We start from the raw sequence: 19,265 nt of genomic DNA, 5'->3' as shown, positions 1-19,265 counted from the left end.
ATCTTTTGCCTATGAGGTTAAAATGATTCCGGTCAAAGGTTACAAAGTTCACGGAAAAGGTCATTTTAGCTGGTAGCCGTGTTTTGTCAATGAAAATTTATTACAGAATTTAATGTGACATATCCGAGCCCACAGTCACACGGTATCAATATACAATACCGTGATTTCGTCACTGAAAAAAATGTCAAAAATATTGAACGAAAGTTAGGCATTCGAGGCCTGAAATCGCATCAGGAATGGAAAGCAAGTATCATTGTAGAGAGTAAGAACTCACACACTCATGACACTGTCTCCAGTTAAATGAAAAAATTGTCCTTTCTAGCGCTAGCTGTAGATTTATTTTTAAGCTTACTTCAATCAATGGACAATGGAATGGTATGGCAATGCCCATTCATGCCATGGATGCATTGCTCGAAAACATGAAAAGTCTAGCCAAGAATTTACTCACCGATAGCTTCACATACTAGGCTAGAGACCATTGCATTCAAAATCTAGTCGGATTCGAAGCATGACACCGTGTAAAGCAATGGAAGTTCAGAAGTAAACACAGCCGATCACGACAGACTATCATACTCACTATCGCATCAAAAATGTTGCTAAAATTACACTTCAACAAAATTTTAGACTGTCCAAAATAGGCAAATCTTGCTCAAAAGATACAGTCGACTCAACTTTCATCGAAATTTCAACATTAACAGAATAAATAACCTCCGGTGCAAATAACTGCACCGCTGTCCGACCAAAAAATTATAGCAACACACTCTAGATGGCGGTATTGACATCCAATGACTACCTCTATTGAGGTTTGCCCATCATTTGAATAAAATTGCCTGTCCCAATTTGACATTTAAAACATTTAGCAGACTTCTGCAGCCCTTCCTTCCTTCCAATACTGTGCTGCTCTCAAATGGCTGAGAATAAACGCACAACGTGTGTGGGCATGCGACGCATAAGACAACAGGAAAATTGAAGACAGGTGCATGTAATACATGATGATCATGTATATACAGGTGCGAGTAAAAAGGCTGGTGATGAGGTTACTTCAGACGGGCATTCCTCAGAGCAGTCTTGAAGCAGTTGAGGGATGGTTATGCAGCTGGGTCTACTGGTAAGCGGTTCCACTCCCGGATGGTGCGAGGGAAGAACGAGCTGGCATACGCTGAAGAGTGGGTACGTGGAAGGAAGAATCTGGAACTGTGGCCTCTGGTGGACGATGCAAGTTGAGACGTAGTGGTTCCAGGGAATGTCGACCAGGTTGTTACTGATTTTATACATCATGTGCAGCCTACTCTGAAGACGGCGTTCCTGGAGTGATGTCCAGCCAAATTGTTTCAGCATGGTAGAGACGCTGCTATACTTGCTGTAATCCGCCATAGACGTACCGACCTGAGCTGCGTTGGACTTGTTCCAGTATACTTGTATTTCTCTGTGTGTGGGAGTCCCATGATGTAGCAGCATATTCTACTGTTGGACGGATGAATGTGGTGTAGACAGCTTCCTTGACCTTGTGACTGCCATGGCTCAAGTTTCTAGAGAAGAAGGCTCTGGTACAGTTGGCTTTTTTCGTGATGGTGTTGATATGGGTGTTGAAGCTCAACCGAGAATCCAGGCTGACTCCAAGGTACTTGGCAGAGTTGACAACTTCAAGATTGTGGCCATGGATGGTGTAATTGGCTGGAATTAGTCTACGTTTGTTGGTAATCTGTAGTACTTGACACTTGGATGCATTGAAACTCATGAGCCATTTCCGCTCCCATTCCTGTAGAGCATCTAGGTCTTGCTGGAGGCTAGCTGAGTCGTCTGTAGTAAAGATGGAGCGATACAGAACACTGTCATCAGCAAAGAGTCTGGTGGTAGATGTGGAGACACAGTCAGGCAAATCATTGATGTAAGCTAAGAAGAGAAGGGACCCAAGAACGCTGCCCTGGGGCACACCTGAGGTGACAGTAGATTCAGTGCTTCTCTGGCCATCGACGACAACAGACTGGGTGCAATTCTGAAGGAAGTTGGTGATCCATTTCAGGGTCTGGCCTCTAAGTACACCATAATGGTGGATCTTCTTCAGGAGGTGGCGATGGGACACTTTGTCGAAGGCCTTTTCAAAATCAAGCAACACCAGGTCGATCTGTGCCTTGTTGTCCAAGCCCTTGGCTAAGTCCTCTACAGTGATGATCAACTGGGTCTCGCATGATCTCGCTGGCGGAATCCGTGTTGAGCGTCGGATAAAACGTTGTTGGCAGAGAAGTGGCAGATTACGGCACAGTGAATTATGTGCTCACATAATTTACACAGCACAGATGTTAGAGAGATTGGTCGGTAGTTTGCAGCCTCAGAACGACTTCCCTTTTTGTTTTGGGGGACGATATGAGCCTTCTTCCAACTGGATGGTACGGTGCCTTGGTTAATTGATGCCTGAAATAACAACTTAACCGCTGGTGCAATCTCTTCAGCTGTTTCCTTCAAGAGCATGGTAGGAATCCCATCATGACCGGGTGCAGAGAAAGGCTTCAGATTTTTAAGAAGCTTGATGACTCCATTAAGGCTAACATGAATGTCATCTATGGAGGGATGCTGGCTGTCTCCCAGGTCGGGGATTGGTGCACCATTGTCTCTGGAGAACACAGATGTGAATTGCCTGTCCAGATCTGACAATAGTTTAGTGACTGTTCCAGGAGATCATTCATGGTTATTTTTAACCAATCTTGGTGCGTTCCTGTGTATTTTTTCAAGTTTATTGGTGTGTGTTTTGGTGTACGGATCCCATAAAACCGAAGCGTACTCCACATGGGGTCTTACAAGAGCTGTGTACGCCGTTTCTTTGATTTTTTCAGAACAGTTATAGGTTTCTCCTCATGAGACCAAGAACACGGCTGGTTTTGGAGGTAACATGTGATATTTGTGTATCCCACTCCATGTCACTCTGAAAGTGCACCCCGAGATAGGGGTGAGATGTAACAATTAACTTCAAGTTTTTGTCTGCAAAGTCTATAGGTACAGGGAATGACAGATCTACTCCTGTTGATGTTCATAACGTAACATTTGGATGCATTGAAGTGCATAAGCCACTTGTTTTGCCACTTGTAAAGGTTGTCCAAGTCTTTTTGCAGAGCAACAGAATCCTCTGGTGAGTTTATGGTTTTGTAAATTAAACAATCGTCTGCAAACAAACGTGTGGTTGAGGTTAAATTATCTGGTAAGTCATTAACATAAAGAAGAAACAAAAGCGGTCCCAGGCCCATTCCCTGGGGAACACCGGAGTCTACAGAAAGTGATGATGATGTTTGGCCTTCTAGCACAACTCTCTGGGTTCTACCTGCAAGGAATGATCCTATCCATTGAGTAAGTTGGTTGCTAATTCCATATGACAAGAGTTTGTAAGGCGGCATTGAGGTACAACGTCGAAAGCTTGTCGTCCAATGCCTGCGACAAATCGTTGGCAGTAAGAAATTTACATTGATTAATTATTTGTAATCTCGGCCGAGCATGCAAGACAGCGATCGCAAAAAATTGTTAGAAGCATTGGCTGGCTACCAGTTGTAGTTCTCATGCATTTTATTTTTGATGGTCTGCCCATGATATCTTTAAGATTCTTCTGTAGTACACCCATCGAATGTGTGTCATCAGCCCTCAGATCAGCCCTCACACACACAGGCATAGAGTTGTGCAGTAGCATGTTTTGTTGACATTTTTTGTCAATGTTTACATCAATGACAGAAGTACTCACATAATTGAAAACTCAAATACAAAGGACATCAGTTGGCAATCTTAATGTTATGCAATCAAGTTTACAACACATCAGTCTTACAATGGGCAGAAAGTCACTGAGTCATGCCATTCAAGTACCAATATTGATTACTTCAAGTGGAGTGGGCTACTGGATGTGACCAGATATAACCCTGTGTGATTTCCATGTTATTTTTCAATAACAAAACCATGTTTTCCTTGATTTTGGTATGAAATTGAGCAAATAGAATTCAATGTCATGTCAATTTGGAGTTATTAAGGGCAACTAAAACTGATGTGAGGTAAGTTTTATCTGTTTGGAATCTGTATTGACTATTCTGAAGGAATTACTGCAATGTAAACAAACTAACTCATGGCCCATATGAACATTGTGTACTGAAGTTTTCAGTACCGTACCCTGTTTTCATGTACTTCTACTAGAACCACATTTCAGCAGCTGCTATTAAGGCTAATGAAAGTCAATTTCCAGTTTGTTTTTTGAAAATTTAGTTGTGACATTTTCATTATTTTAAGACTGTGGTGCATAGTGTCCAAACCAGCATGTGGTAAACAGATAGCAGAAGTGCAACACTAGCTATGAACGATGTCATGATGTCAGTTGAGTGCATTATACCCCTTTTAAGCCCCCTGAAATATGGTTTTTTTTAAGTTTCCAAAAATTATAGTTTTTGTTTTCTAAAACTTTTCAAAATTATATCAAATAATGAAATATTTGTAAATAATGAATTACAGGTATTTAACCGGCAATTTTGCGGTACAGGGTCTGGTAATGGGTAACTAGGAATCAACTTTCAATAGCCTAATCTATACTATACTATATAAATTGTATGTTGACAATTGTTGCTTTCAAATTATTATATGTGTAGCAGGGCCCCATGTTAGACCAGCTTAGTATTTGGCTGAATTGGGCTACCCTGGATAAATATGATTAAAATAAATAAATAAATAAAATCTTTTGCTCCATTTGCAAAGATACAAGTTAGTGTTTGTATGCAGGTTATCGTATTTAAGGCTTGGCATAATGTATTTTAATAGGCTTGTAAATGTGATCACTTAAAACAGTTTGCACACTTTGATTTTGTTTCTCACAGAAAATCAAGAGATGTAAAATAATTTAACAGTGAAGGACTAACAATGGCCAGGCAACAGTCTAAGGAAACGTTCAGGGAAAAGTTTTCTAAAATCTTTAGCAAAGGTGGACCTATCAAAAGACCTCCATCAGCAAACCAAAAGTTTGAGGAGTTTCTCATCACTCCAGCCCTTGTCAAGGTAAGTGAGGTTCTTGAAGGATAAATTATAACAGCAGCCCTTCTCAAATCTCAACATAAAGATACCAGAGGAGTAGGGGATGTTTGCTATCACCAATGGTGTACACCATTCACATCTACATGGATCTCCATCGATAACCAAACTGATGCTATGTCACTCTTTTCTTGTAGGAGCTGTCACAGGAAACTCCTTTGAATCAAAGAGTCAAAGTTATAAGGGACATGTGTGACCTGGTTACAACCAAGAGACTTGAGGATGTAAGTCAAACCTTTGTTATTATTATGTTATTTGGACTAAGACAGTCATTTAAGAAATGAGGCTTAGAGATGGGTCTCTTCAGCGTTAGATTTGGAGCAATAATCTGCAAATTGATTCTTGCAAAGATATTTTTCAAAAGATTGGCATGTATCAAAGTTGATTCTCATAAAATTTCAAAAACTAAATGGCAGAGATACTTAGCAAGAATTACAGTTGTTTCTCATCAATAATCAACAACAAATAATTGCTGCAAAATTCTTTAGCAAGAGTCAAGACTTACTCATGTACTTTGTGACCAAATTTAGCCCAGGTTCTGTGAAATGCCAAGTTATTTAAAAGCAAGAAAAAGATATATCTTCAATGCACTGATGAAATTATTTAAATAGTGCAAAAAGATAAAAGTGAAAAAGCAGTCATTTTACGGATGGGATATCAAACTACATTGTCAAAGCCAATGTTGTGTTGTGTGATGGGTCACAAGTTGCTGGAAAGAATGTTTGGGCTGCTTTATCCCTTGACCAATGCTGAAAGTATAAGGTGTGATTGATGTTTAAACTGTATAAGTTAAGTGCTTATTCATACCTAAACATGATATGATCAATTTCAGAATGGGATAGAAACTCTATGGCTTTGCATATCAGATTTGCTTGATCCAAAACTACCAACTGAAAGCAGACATTTGGTGCTCAACTTCATCAAATGTATTATTATGGGACAGGTAGGACATTAAATATTCTCATTGTGTGTGTTTATGTTGGGTGGAGGGATGGCTGTGTGTATTTGTAATCTCCAACAAATGACCCAGCAAACACAAATTTTTTTTAAGCGTTATATTCATGTTATCCATGTATTTAGGTTTTGGCTGAAAAAACACTGCAGCAACATTTTTAAAACGTTCTCGAAATGTTGTTTGTGCATGGAGGCATGTGTGCACATTTTTTTATGTGTTTGAGGGTAAACAATTGCTTGATTGACTATCATATGCTTTAGCTTGACGTAGTCAATGTTACTGATATTTACTTTTCTTCATCCATGCAGCATGACAGACTAGGTCTGATGAGAGAGCATTTCTTCAACATCCTGAGAAATCATTCAATCTTTGAAGATCTTCCACTGAGGTTATTATTCTTTCTAATCACAACATTATTTTATTAGTTTATGCATTTTGATAAAATATGTATAGAGTGTAGAATATAATTCAAAAGGGGAGGGGGGGGGCACTACCGAGCAGTTGAGGAGTTGTAAATTTTTTGTTTTTCCATTTTTATTCACCTGTACTTGGGCCTGGTGGAAAGGAAAAAAGAACATTACAGACATGGTCCACCAGACCCCATCTTAATAGGAGTTGTAAATTACTTTTGCCATACAATGTTCAGTGTCAAACATGCTGTTTCTAGTGTTAGATTTCATATTGGGTGCATATTGGCAGCAGTTTCTACATGACAGCAAATTCATGCTGTTTATGCTGAAATTTGCTTTGACATTTAATAAATAATATTCATAGAAATTTGATCAAATCTTTTGCACATTTTTGTAATAATTGTCACAAGAATTGATGAATTTATACAAGCTATTCTGTACTAATTTAAAGTCAGAAAATCAGACATTGAAGCAATATTCAACTCTTCCAATACCAATTGTTGTTAATTTGTGATGAATCCACACTTTGCTAGTAGTGATACGCAAATGCAAGTTAATGAAATCATGTAAACTCGTTAGCACATAGAATTTACCATACCTGGAACTTGTGTGCGCTACACCATACACATTGTTTTCATTATTTGGTAGTATTACAGTGCTTACTTGTTCTTTTAGACTGGATCTGTTCAGAGCTTTGAGTGACCATGGGAAGAACCTACTAGATTTTGAGGAGGAAACTGGACCATTCCTGTTACAGTGGATGCCAGATGTTATAAGCTATGGCAGGTATGGTATATCATATTATGATTTTCCAGTGTGAAATTGAAGTATTTTAAAATGGAGACATGTAGGAAAGGTTTTATTTCTATGTTGCCTTGTTATTCAGATTCAGAATTATTTTATGAATTGATAAAACTTGTTATACAAAGCATAATGATAAAATGATGTCCCAGTTCACTAATCATGGACATAAATTAATAAGCATGGATGTAAAGGTGCCATCCAAAGGTATGATACAGAAAAGAAACAAATATCCATAGTAAGTTGACCCTGGTAATGTTACAAATTTGTCAATAGTAGTGTAGGTGTTAAGGAGATGCCTATGGATGGGAATTGTTAGGGATGGGTTGAGTAGCTGGGCCCCATGAATTCTCAAGCTATTTTCAGTGAGTGTAGTTATTAGATTCCAGCTTGTACCAAACTACTTCCACTACATTAATACTCTGCGTGCTATCCACGCGCTTCATCAACGGAAAAATTTCAAGTTTTGAAATATTTTCTCAAAATATCAAGAGCTATCTTAACTACTGAACCAATACTAGGCTTGTTTGTACTCATTTTCATGCATATTTCATGCTCATTCCAAATATGGTCATGACAATTTACATTTCTGAAATTTTTGAATTAAAAAAAAAAATTTTGAAACATGTCGTCTGCAGTCGACACCCGCGTGAAGAGAGTTAAAATCCTTGATGAAATGAGAAAAAACAACATTAGGGTAACATAGCTTTGACATTATTTTTGGTTTTTTATTTCAATTACAGAACATGTGAATTTCTCAATCTGCTTGTGAATGTCATCAAGTTTAATTCCTGTTATTTGGATGACAATATTGTCACTGGACTTGTACAGTAAGTTATATGCAGAGATAAGCATCTTGCAGTATGTAGTACATTTAATATGCTTTGATTGATTGATTGATTGATTGATTGATTGATTGATTGATTGATTGTGTATACATCATAAAGCAATTCCTCTCATGTTTTATTTATGCTCAATGACCAATTTGGGGATCAGTTTTACAAACTATTTATATACATATAGACGTCCCTATAAATAAGGCACATTTTAGTTTAGAAATGAAGTCTCTTGATTAAACATGTTAAAGCCAATATCTAAATCCAAATCAGAAGCAACACACCTTTTGGAAATCAGTTTGACATATTCATCTAAGTAGGTACATAACAATAGGTTAAATCATTTGATGTGACTTGATTAAGTGAAACAAATGGTTGTATCTGATACACATCCCTCAATCTTGTTAAATGATGCCTTGAGATAAGGACCATCAAGTGGTTTGACATGTTAACATTATGTTTGCTTGTCCTTTTCAGACATACCTGTACAGTGTGTAATCGTACAGACAAGGTAGAAGATATTGACCAGTCCCTGAAAGTATTAGATGCGGTCATCTGCTATAGCTGCTTGCCGACAGAGTCATTGTACCATTTTATCACAGCTCTGTGCAGAACTGTCAGCTTGCCTAAATTCTGTGAACCTAGCTGGAAGGTAAGTACAATGCTTTGTGTATCACTTCATGGCATCTCTATGTGCGGCCTTCTAATGTCTGTATCATACTAGCCAGGGCCGTAGCAAGGTTGAAAAATGTGGGGCGGCCATCACAAATGTGGGGCGGCCAAATTGAAATAAAGACATAAAGAAAAACATAACAAATTTCTCAAAAAGTGGGGCGGCCATGGCATCCCCGGCCGCCCCGCTTGCTACGGCCCTGATACTAGCAGTTGCAGTGATTGAGAGACAAACCTGTAGATCTGAAGATGCAGCTCCAACTCTGCAGCTCCAACTCAAGATAGTCGTAATTTAACCAAAATTGGTGGACTAAAATGGTGTAGGTCAATATTTATAAGTGTGTGAATTATGTGAGAGTGAAAGAGCAATAGTTCTTAATTTTGGAGACGTTGTTTGAAACTGTAGTGAAGGTGCAGATGTGGTTTCATTTAGCATGGTGTTCCAGTCAGTGATTGTCTTGTAAATAGGAGAACTTGTTCACATTCATGGTTGTGGACGTCCCTTTGGAGTTTGAATTTCTTGGACATCCTGGTTCATCATGGTGGATGCCCACAATGCCGAATCTTGTACATCATGGCTAAGCAAGCTTTTCGCCTTTCTTGAAGAGTGTCCTACTCTAGGAGTGTTCAGCATGCTGGTGAAGCTGCTGTCATGGTAAATCTAGCTGCTTTCAATCTTCTTGATGTCTACTTGGGTGTGGGGGTCCCACACACATGATGCATATTCCAATGTTGAACTGACAAGCACTTTGTAGGCTTTGGCTTTGATATCTTGGGTAGTGAACTAGAAGTTTCTCTTGACAAAACCAAGTGTTGTATTTGCCTTGGTGGTAATTTGGTTTACGTAAGTTGCATCATGTGCTTTGATCATCTTCAATTAATTTTTTTCCCGCTTTTTATTTTTTCCTCTTTTTTTTATAGAATTTTTTTCTTTTTACTCTTTATATAGGCACGCACAAACCCTAAAAAATACATATTTAAGACCTCATTAAGGGGGTACTACACCCCTACCCAATTTTGTGCCTATTTTTGCATTTTTCTTAAAAATTATAGCGCATTGGTGACAAGTTAGATATGTATATTATAGGGGCAAGGACTACAACTACTGCACTGGAAATTTTATTTCAACACAGACAACAGTTGTGGAGTTACAGTCAAAAATGAGGGAAACCCAATATTTGATCAATAAATCAATAACTGCTTGCCTCGAGTTGCTGAATTTTCAGTGCAGTAGTTGTAGCACCAATGCTCTATAGTTTTTGAGAAAAATGCAAAAATAGGCACAAAATTGGCCAGGGGTGTAGTACCTCCCTAAAAGAACTTCAAAACAATATAATTACATGGATATAGCTTTTGCGTTTACATAATATTATGTTGTAACCAAATTGACATAAAATGAAGAATCCAAAAGCACATGAAGGCAGTAATTCATATCACAAACATTATTTGAATAAAGCAAAATTAAGTATTGTTCACAAGTTTAGAACCATTACAGTCACATGCGCTTCAGCTGACTCTCTTGTGGAAAAGCCTCAATTCAGCTTAAATTCTAAGTTTGAATTCGTGATTCCTTCATTTAGTTGTTAGGGTTAATTCTCTTCCAGTCTCCTCTTCTGATTCCCTTGTCCTTAAATTCCAAGATCACATCTAATCCGATGGTTCAGATACATGTTAATTTCCCTTCTTGACGTACAGTCTTTGCATGTTGAACCAGCTTGCCTCTGTCTTGTTTCATGCTTCTTGTGAGATCTGTGTAAGCCATTACAGGCTTCCTATCCTTAAAAAAGGGACTGATTCACTGTTGAAGCAATATCCCATCTCTGTCATGGCTCCAAAATAGATATCTTCACCACTTTCCTCATTTCCATGTTTTCTTGGTAACCTGTGGACAGCGACAAAGTAAATGTATTCAATCTGCTCTTCTGATACCCCAAAATCAGTTCGGAAGATATCCCTCATAGCTCCTCTACTGTCTCTCCGGGCTCTTGCGGTACACCATAAAAGAGTTGATTCAGTTTTCTTTCATATAATTCCTTCAGCTTGTTTTCATTTTCAAGCTTGGTAACAAAATCTTTTAACCGATGCCTTCAATCTGTAATATCTTTCTATTTTTCGTCTACTTTCTTATTCATGTCACTCATTTGTTTTTGCAAATCGTCAATTCGCTTTGTCAAAGTTGACTCCATGCGTAACATTATCTCCTTGAGTTCTGAATCATTGTTCACATTACCCGCCATAAACGCATTGTGCTGTACCGTTGCTGTCTGTTGTACATGTATTTCCCGTATTTGTGGTATTGGGTGCGAAGTGTTGTAAAATTATTCCTTTTTGTGTTGTTTTACTGCTCTGTGTCTCCATCCTGGTATGATCAATGTTACCACAACAGTCTACATAATCAAGTCCATATGGTTATTTCATATTTGAATGACAATTTCATGTAAAAAATGTAAATTTCTGCTTGAAATGACGGAGCGACAAAGATTATCGACCTTCCATGATGGAATCCGGGTTGCCAGCCTTTTCAAGATTAATTTGCTTGCCAATTAATTTGTTTTACAATACTACAAGTTAGTGAACACAATGATTACACAAAATATACCTGTATATTATGTTATTAATTGTATTAATTTCAAAAGCTTGAATTAATTGATATTTCTGACCTTCTTTCAGCTAATGAGAAACTTACTTGGCACCCACCTTGGACACAGTGCTATTTATATCATGTGTTGTACTATGGAGAGCAGGTAAGGAATACGTAGCAAATATTGCATGTGTGTGTGTGGGTGGGGTGTGTGGATGGGGTATGTTTGCATGCACACACATTCCTATATGTGTACGTACATCCATATCAAAAGGATGCACTTGTCGGCTGCTACATGTGGCTCATTTTACATAATAGTTAGGAATAAATACCAGACTCATATCAAGTGGAGGTAACTTTAAATCACTTTCAAGTCACATGGTTTTGGAATTTTCTCTGTATTTCTTAAACCATGTATCTTTTGCTTTGATTTGAAGTGATTCTGGTATTTATTCCTAGCTATTATGCAAAATGAGACACTTGTAGCAGCCAACAAATACGTCCTTTTGATATGGATGTACACATATTAGAGGATACACTTTTGAAACAATTTAAATAAAAAACTCTTTGTACGGCTTTATATAGTTCAATCTATCTCACTGGTGCCAGATACTGCTAAATGGAATGTTGGGGATAAGTAAGTCTTATCTTCTCTAAACACTGATGGGTAACAGGTGCACTGGCAAAGATGACTAAATAAGGTATTACCTCGATGTAAGCATAGGCAGATATAGCATTGTATCAAAACAGGGATATACACATTATACTGCTTACGGAATAAAGTTGTGCAATCCCTCAATGAAATCTTGATAATAGGCTAATTTCATATGTAGGATATACCCTGAATAATTACTTCTCATGTGTGTTCTTTTCAGTGATAACATCCAAGATGTGATCTTAGTCCGTGGGGCTGTATTCTATGTAGGTATGGCATGCTGGGGGTCCAAGAGAGTCCCATCTCTCAAGCATAACTTTACATCAGTGTTACCATCCTTTGGCAAGGTGAGTTCATATCTACATTGTATGTAGGCATGGCATGCTGGGGGTCCAAGAGAGTCCCATCTCTGAAGCATAACTTCACTTCAGTGTTACCATCCTTTGGCAAGGTGTTCATATCTATGTAGGTATGGCATGCTGGGGGTCCAAGAGAGTCCCATCTCTCAAGCATAACTTCACTTCAGTGTTACCATCCTTTGGCAAGGTGAGTTCATATATATGTAGGCATAGCATGCTGGGGGTCCAAGAGAGTCCCATCTCTCAAGCATAACTTTACTTCAGTGTTACCATCCTTTGGGAAGGTGAGTTCATATCTATGTAGGCATGGCATGCTGGGGGTCCCAGAGAGTCCCATCTCTCAAGCATAACTTCACTTCAGTGTTACCATCCTTTGGGAAGGTGAGTTCAGGATTCAGTTGTGATCATGATACATATATATTTATTAAGACTTATTGTGTGTCTTTTGTCATTTGTTTGGGTTTCAATTTTTAGTAAAAGTTTGGAAGTTTGGTTCAAATGTATTATGTGAGACAGAAAAGCTACTTTCCAGGAAAATTTTCTTGTGGTGAATAACATTTCATAGAATATGAACATGTTTGTTGTGTTGATTTTGTTGTGGTACACTACTTTGTGTACTAAATGTGCGGCACATAAACATAAATGAACATTGTTTTCGCTGGCTATCATAAAGTGTTGTGTAGTGAAAATTTAAATCCAATTATACAAATGAACATGTATTTTGCCATGTAGGCCTATGTGTTAGTAAAATATGTTTTTATTGATATTCAATGTTGTGAGTGTTGATGTCTAAACAGATGGCTAGAATGTAGGAGAAGGAGATGAAGTTGAATTTTGTGTTTCTTTCAGGCTCTAGCTGGTAAAAGTCCTGTAGTGGCATATGAGGTGACCCTATCTCTACACAGACTTGTGACTAAGTATGGCAAAGATATTCAACCAGTGACATGGGAAATTATACTAGGGATTGTTGAAGAACTCTTTGAAAACATTCAGGTATGGCATCAATTTCACTAACTACATGTACTTATTATAATATTAAGTTTAAGGCAGCACTACACCCTAAATATAACCTTAGCCTAAAAGTAACATCCCTTTTATGAACTACCCCTACCTTGTGCATGATGCAATCTTAGCATTTCTATAGTTGTCTTATATCCTTAAATGAATAAGATTGTCATGTGTAATTTAAGATGCCGATTTCATTTCAAAGAATATACTTGGGTTTTTTCCGCACAGATGTATGAACAGACCCATGAGTACCTACCAAACCAGCTGCATGACTTACTTAGTACTGTAGAAATGCTACATGAAAACCAATCTTTTCTAGGATCAGCCAGCAAATTGTTTGCCATTATTGAAGCTTTTGCTACTTTGAGACCTGTAAGTATAAAAACTACTTAAAGGGGCATCATCCATTAAAGTACTATCCATTTGTACCATAGTTCATTACTACATGCTCTTTGGTCAAAAATATGTATGTAAAATTGAATGGCTTTGAGTATGATACAAGAATATTTTTCTATCAAGTGTGGTAAAATGAAAATTTAAGCTTACTTAGCCACCAGGCCTAACTAATGTGTAGGCCTGTTGTAATTAATGTAAGCTTACCTTTTGACCTTCTTGTTTTCTGTTCTTTCCTTCCCCAAAGACAAATTCGGAAAATATACAGGTTTATTTGTAGATGTGGATTATATTTCCTAGTTATTTCATCGTCCAGAATTGCAGCAAATTAAGTTTGTGGTTTTACTTGTTTATAAAATCTCCTGTGAGCCGGTATGGTGGCCGTGTTGTTGTGTTGTTGTATTGTGATGCATGTTGGTGCTGTCAGGTACCATGACCTTGGTGATGCACAATTATTATTTTTGAAACGCACAATATCATATCAAAATAATGACAACAGAGAGGATAACATGTGATAGTATGTGTAGATTGTATAAAGTCAGTTAGGAAGGTTAGAGCACCCCTCCTTCAAACAGCCCTTTTATCATCTTCCTCTTCCAGAAAAGGGGGACTGTAAAGGATTTTAACATAATGAAATCAATATTTTTCTGTGATCCTCTTGGGATCTTTCAGGAGCGTTCAGTGTTATCATTGATTGCATTCCGAGCACAGAGCATCCATCCCACCAAGGCTGACTGGATTCAGAATCTGCAGAACTTGATGAATAGGTACTTCCAGAAAGAGCATAGGACCTCTGTAAGAGAAGCTACTTTGAGAGTGTTATCATCTGTGCTTAGCTCTACTAGTCATCTCTATGAGGTGAGTACTAACAGTAATGAATAGGTACTTCCAGAAAGAGCATAGGACCTCTGAAGAGAAGCTACGTTGAGAGTGTTATCATCTGTGCTTAGCTCTACTAGTCATCTCTATGAGGTGAGTACAGACAGTAATGAATAGGTACTTCCAGAAAGAGCATAGGACCTCTGTAAGAGAAGCTACTTTGAGAGTGTTATCATCTGTGCTTAGCTCTACTAGTCATCTATATGAGGTGAGTACTAACAGTAATGAATAGGTACTTGGGACCTCTGTAAAATACATTTGAATGTGTTATCATCTGTGCACAGGCAAAAATGTTTTAATTTTGAATTCCTAAAATTGGCGTATAAAAAGAGTAAAAAACAGACAATACATATTGGCAAAGTTGCTACTTTTTTTTGTAATGTGTTTTTGTTTTTATACACATCACAGGAAGAGAGCTACCTTCACTGCCAGTGTGCTCTCTTGGGTGAGGGTTGCTTTTGTGATGCCTCGCTCTGTTCAGTGGCATGAGCAGCACTGTCTTTATGCCCGATGGGGAGAGGGAGTGGTGTGGATCTTGGGGCTGCATCCTTCTGGATATGCCTGGGGGGGGGTCTTTATAAACACAGCCAAATTTAAAAAAGTCGCCACTAGTTCCATCCCCATTTAATCAGAGTCTGATGAGTTTATGGCAAAATCATTTATATAATAATTTTCTATACACTTTCCTTCAAAGGTTCATACCAAATTTGATATCAAAAGTTTAATCATCGTGAGCATATAGGAACTGTTGTTTGGAAGTTTGTGCAATTTTAAAAATGACATAGGGAGTTGTAACACGCGGTGGAGCTAGTGTGAATGCCAAGAATTATGTCGCCTGAATAGGCCAGCAGGTTAATTAGACAATAATAACTTTGCACCATCTATTTTGAGGTCATTGTGTGAAATCGGAGGGTTTTGTTTTGGGCCGAGGTATTTTTCCAAGGGAGCAGTAGATCACGAGGAAAAATACCGAGGCGCAAAATAAAACCCGACAATTTCACACAATGAACTCAAAATAGATTGGGCAAAGTTATTATTGTCATTCATTACCGTTGTATCTGATATTTTAAAACAAATCAAGATGGCATTTTATGTTATTTTATGTCATAAAACGCTGTTAAATATAACCAGTTTTAATTATTGTTACTACCTACCCTACATAAAAATAGACCAGGCGAATTTAACATTCACGCTGACAACAAGTGCTACCAATCACAGAAGCGTGACGGCATCGTGTAGGCGTGTGCGTTGCCATAACGCTTAGCTTATACACGCACACGCGCGCAGAAGTCATTGTAGCACGTCAGGAGTCATTGTGAGTTATTAATGACCGCGCAATTAGTGCGAGGTCAGGCAATCAATTTCTTTTGATTGGATCACAGGCTTCGCGTATATTAATGATGTTATGAATTGATTATAAAGCGTGACTGTTTGTGACTGCGGGAATTTACCCTGTTTGTGACTGCGGGAATTTACCCATGCATCTCAAAATGCAAATCAAATACCCCGCTCTTTTAATTGTGCGCAGGCAAGTGTACAATGATACCTGTACGGGTTGCTTCGGGCTACATAATAAGCTGATACCATGCTTTGGCTTTTTCGTGGTCAATTTGTAATTTGTCATTTTTAAAATTGCATGAATTTCCAAACAACGGTTCCTATGCCCACGATGATTAAACTTTTGATATCAAATTTGGTATCAACATTGGAAGGAAAGTGTATAGAAAATTATTCTATAAACGATTTTGTCAAAAAACTCATCAGACTCATCAGATTAAATGGGGATGGAACTAGTGGCGACTTTTTAATTTGGCCGTGTTTATGTTTTATTCCCTGTGGCTGCTTTAGTGGTGCTGCTTTTGTGACTGCTGAAATGGGTTGGATCAGGATGCATTCATGCATGGCTGCCTCCTTTCCCCTGTTTCTGTTGGGGGGGTATTGCGATTTTGTTAGATTTCCAGGAGTAAATTGCTTTCTGTGAAGTGTCTTGTTTTTCCTTAATTATATCAAAGTTTGTTATCTCATTAATTGATTTTAAATTTTGGTAATGTATATTTGTAATGTATTTGTAATATAATTTCCCATATTTTAATGTGCCATTTTGTTGCAAGAGGAGAATAAAAGCCCTGTTTGGGGCATGAGAAACAAAAAAAATTATATCAAAGTGTTATTATTCAGGGTTGTAAATCTTCAGGAAATTTTGCTTGGATCTTCCCTGTACAAAGTATAGGGAAATACACCTTTTCAGGCAATGTTAAAGCAATTTCATGCATTTATGTCAGTGCTTGTTTTCATTCCTGAATTATTTATTTTTGATTACATTTATTATTATTTCTTGTTCATTGTGTGTCTCCTGTTTAGGATGATTTAATAGAGCTAGTAGTGTTGCCTCAACTGGGTCACATAACAGATGATCCTGACCCTAGAGTTCGTAACATGGCAGTGCAGCTGTTGGTTGACGTTGCCCAGGTGTGTCAAACACAGAGATGTCAAGATATATTGGATATCATTAAAAAGGTATGTGTGTCTGTAGTTGAAAGATTCAGAATTGGTGAACCAATTTGGAAAGGGAACTATGAAAATGGCGCTGTTACCTGTGTGAAGGAGGGGGTTGTGGGTGTGGCAGTGTAAACAAATCTTAATGCTGGGTTTCTTTTGGCAATTTCTCACACATGCTTTGATGGATTTCAATGGGACTTAGACACCTGAAATTTGACAACAATATCATGTCGGGTTTAGCTTCCATTACTTTTCAGTAAATGTTCCGATGTGTACCCTACTGTCGCTTTCGCACAATAATTGTTCTCTGAATTGATTAATTACTAAGTATTATGTGATCTATTGCTAACACTACAGGTTGTTCAGTTTCCATTTCTTTTTCCGATCTGTACCCTACTGTCTTTTTCATGCAATACTTGTTCTCTGAGTTGATTACTAAGTACTATGTGATCTATTGCAAACAGGTTGTGGAGAAGCCATTGCATACAAAAGGAAGTTGGCTGGCATCATCTGCTAATAATGAGAAACCAATGCCAGGTAATATAGCTGCTGATGACACAGACTTAGTTGACATCAAAACTGCTGTAGTAGGCCTACTGGAACTGCTTAGGGTAAGTGGTGTATGTCTGTGTGTTTTTCTGTCCATATGCAAAGCCATGACACAAATTTAGTTGACATACATCAAAACTGCATATTGGTTGTTCTGTCTCTCTGTCTATATTAGTTTATAGGCGTTGTGCCATTAAATGGACTTACCACTATTCTATTGTGATTAGTGAAAATGAGAAGAAAAGTTGTTTCACTTGTAGTTCATAAATTTAGAAGATGACAGTGCAAATTACAGTGAAAACTTGTAAGCACAAAATCTGTTAACATGAAATTCCTGATAACATAAACTAAAATCCAAGGCTCCACTTTATGTGCATGTAACAATATTTGGATACTACTTTTGTCTACCATGAAGGTTTGTTGTAAGACAATAATAACATACTAATATGAATCGGATATTGCAAAGGCATTGAACAGGTGTAGATGGCGGTTGTTAGCCAGATTGTAAATATTGTATCAATGGAAATAGTAAGCAGAAATTGATCAGATATGAAAACTAATAATTTGAAATGACTCATTGTACTTATCATGCCCAATCTCAAACACTCCAGGCAAATATGAAGGTTTCTTTTGTGTTTATAAATTATAATATTTATCTCTCTTATTTGCCTACTAGACAAAGCTTCATCGGCTGCCTTCTACTCATGCGGTGAGAGCATTTGAACTTCTGGTGACCCACATGCAGAGTCAGTATGCAAATAATTATGAGTCGGAAATCGCCTGTGAAATCAGGGCATTGGTAAGGACTTTCTTTAAAATAAATGTTTGTTAATCTTATGCTTTAATGCAAAGCTTTGAAATTCAAGTACGGTATATGAATTTGGCTTAGTGGTGTTTTTATTAATGCCAAGACTGTTAAAGAGGACAAAACCACAATCAAAAAAATACCTTCAAGATGGGATGTAAGTCCACGATTCACTGTAATAGAACAGAATCATATAGTAAATATTCTACTCAAGGATGCTATCATTTCAAGAGCTAACATTTGTCACATTGTATGATTTCCCAACAGGCAAACTTTGTGCTACAGTAAGATGATGTTGACTTCCACTTTTTTTAATATTCATTTTCATCAGAACATTTCAAATTTAAAAAACACAATGTGTGTTATTTTCAGGTGTTCCAGTGCTTGTTAGAGCTAAGGGCTGACAATCTGTGTCGCTTGGGGTTGCCTCAGAAGGATGGTACTATGAAATTCAGTCCATATATTATCTGTGACAGTAGGTGAGTAAAGTAATTTGGGACTTCATTAACATGCATTGCCTATTTTACTGAAGTGTGCACACAAGGATGTTGTGCAGGCTTTGAAAGTGAAAGCTGTATTTTTGTAGAAAACAGTATTGAAAGTGGTATTGCCTCTATATGTCTAACCTTTGTTTTTGTTTTTTGGGTTTTTTTTTCAGAATGGAAATGGACCTTACCACCAAGATGTCACCAACACCCACCTGTACATCCCCACCACCAACAGATAGATATTGTAAGACCACTGGTATACCCTTTGCAGAAGCCTTCAAGACACTGACATTATGCCTTATCAAGGTATGTAGCACATCAGTCAGTCA

The 19,265-nt window shown here is 37.8% G+C and overlaps 1 protein-coding gene across 5 annotated transcripts in view; it reads left to right on the top strand.

Annotated features, from left to right (window-relative positions):
- The first annotated feature begins 152 nt into the window (after positions 1–152).
- The window catches only part of LOC140156867 (tuberin-like), a 57,091-nt gene continuing 37,978 nt past the window's right edge, over positions 153–19,265 (top strand). For 2 of the 5 annotated variants that reach the window (XM_072179877.1, XM_072179867.1), the window contains exons 1-18: positions 153–262; positions 4,836–5,013; positions 5,184–5,270; positions 5,879–5,989; positions 6,310–6,389; positions 7,087–7,197; positions 7,956–8,042; positions 8,526–8,700; positions 11,391–11,464; positions 12,177–12,303; positions 13,165–13,308; positions 13,552–13,695; positions 14,389–14,574; positions 16,957–17,112; positions 17,559–17,705; positions 18,320–18,442; positions 18,821–18,927; positions 19,107–19,242. In XM_072179877.1, the coding sequence (XP_072035978.1) occupies positions 4,879–5,013; positions 5,184–5,270; positions 5,879–5,989; positions 6,310–6,389; positions 7,087–7,197; positions 7,956–8,042; positions 8,526–8,700; positions 11,391–11,464; positions 12,177–12,303; positions 13,165–13,308; positions 13,552–13,695; positions 14,389–14,574; positions 16,957–17,112; positions 17,559–17,705; positions 18,320–18,442; positions 18,821–18,927; positions 19,107–19,242 (2,130 nt within the window). In that variant the 5' untranslated portion in view covers positions 153–262; positions 4,836–4,878. The other 3 variants (XM_072179887.1, XM_072179902.1, XM_072179893.1) reach the window with 3 other exon arrangements.

This window comes from Amphiura filiformis, chromosome 1 (genome assembly GCF_039555335.1).
Source record: "Amphiura filiformis chromosome 1, Afil_fr2py, whole genome shotgun sequence".
NCBI lineage: Eukaryota > Metazoa > Echinodermata > Ophiuroidea > Amphilepidida > Amphiuridae > Amphiura > Amphiura filiformis.
This window is presented reverse-complemented; position numbering and strand designations above follow the sequence as displayed.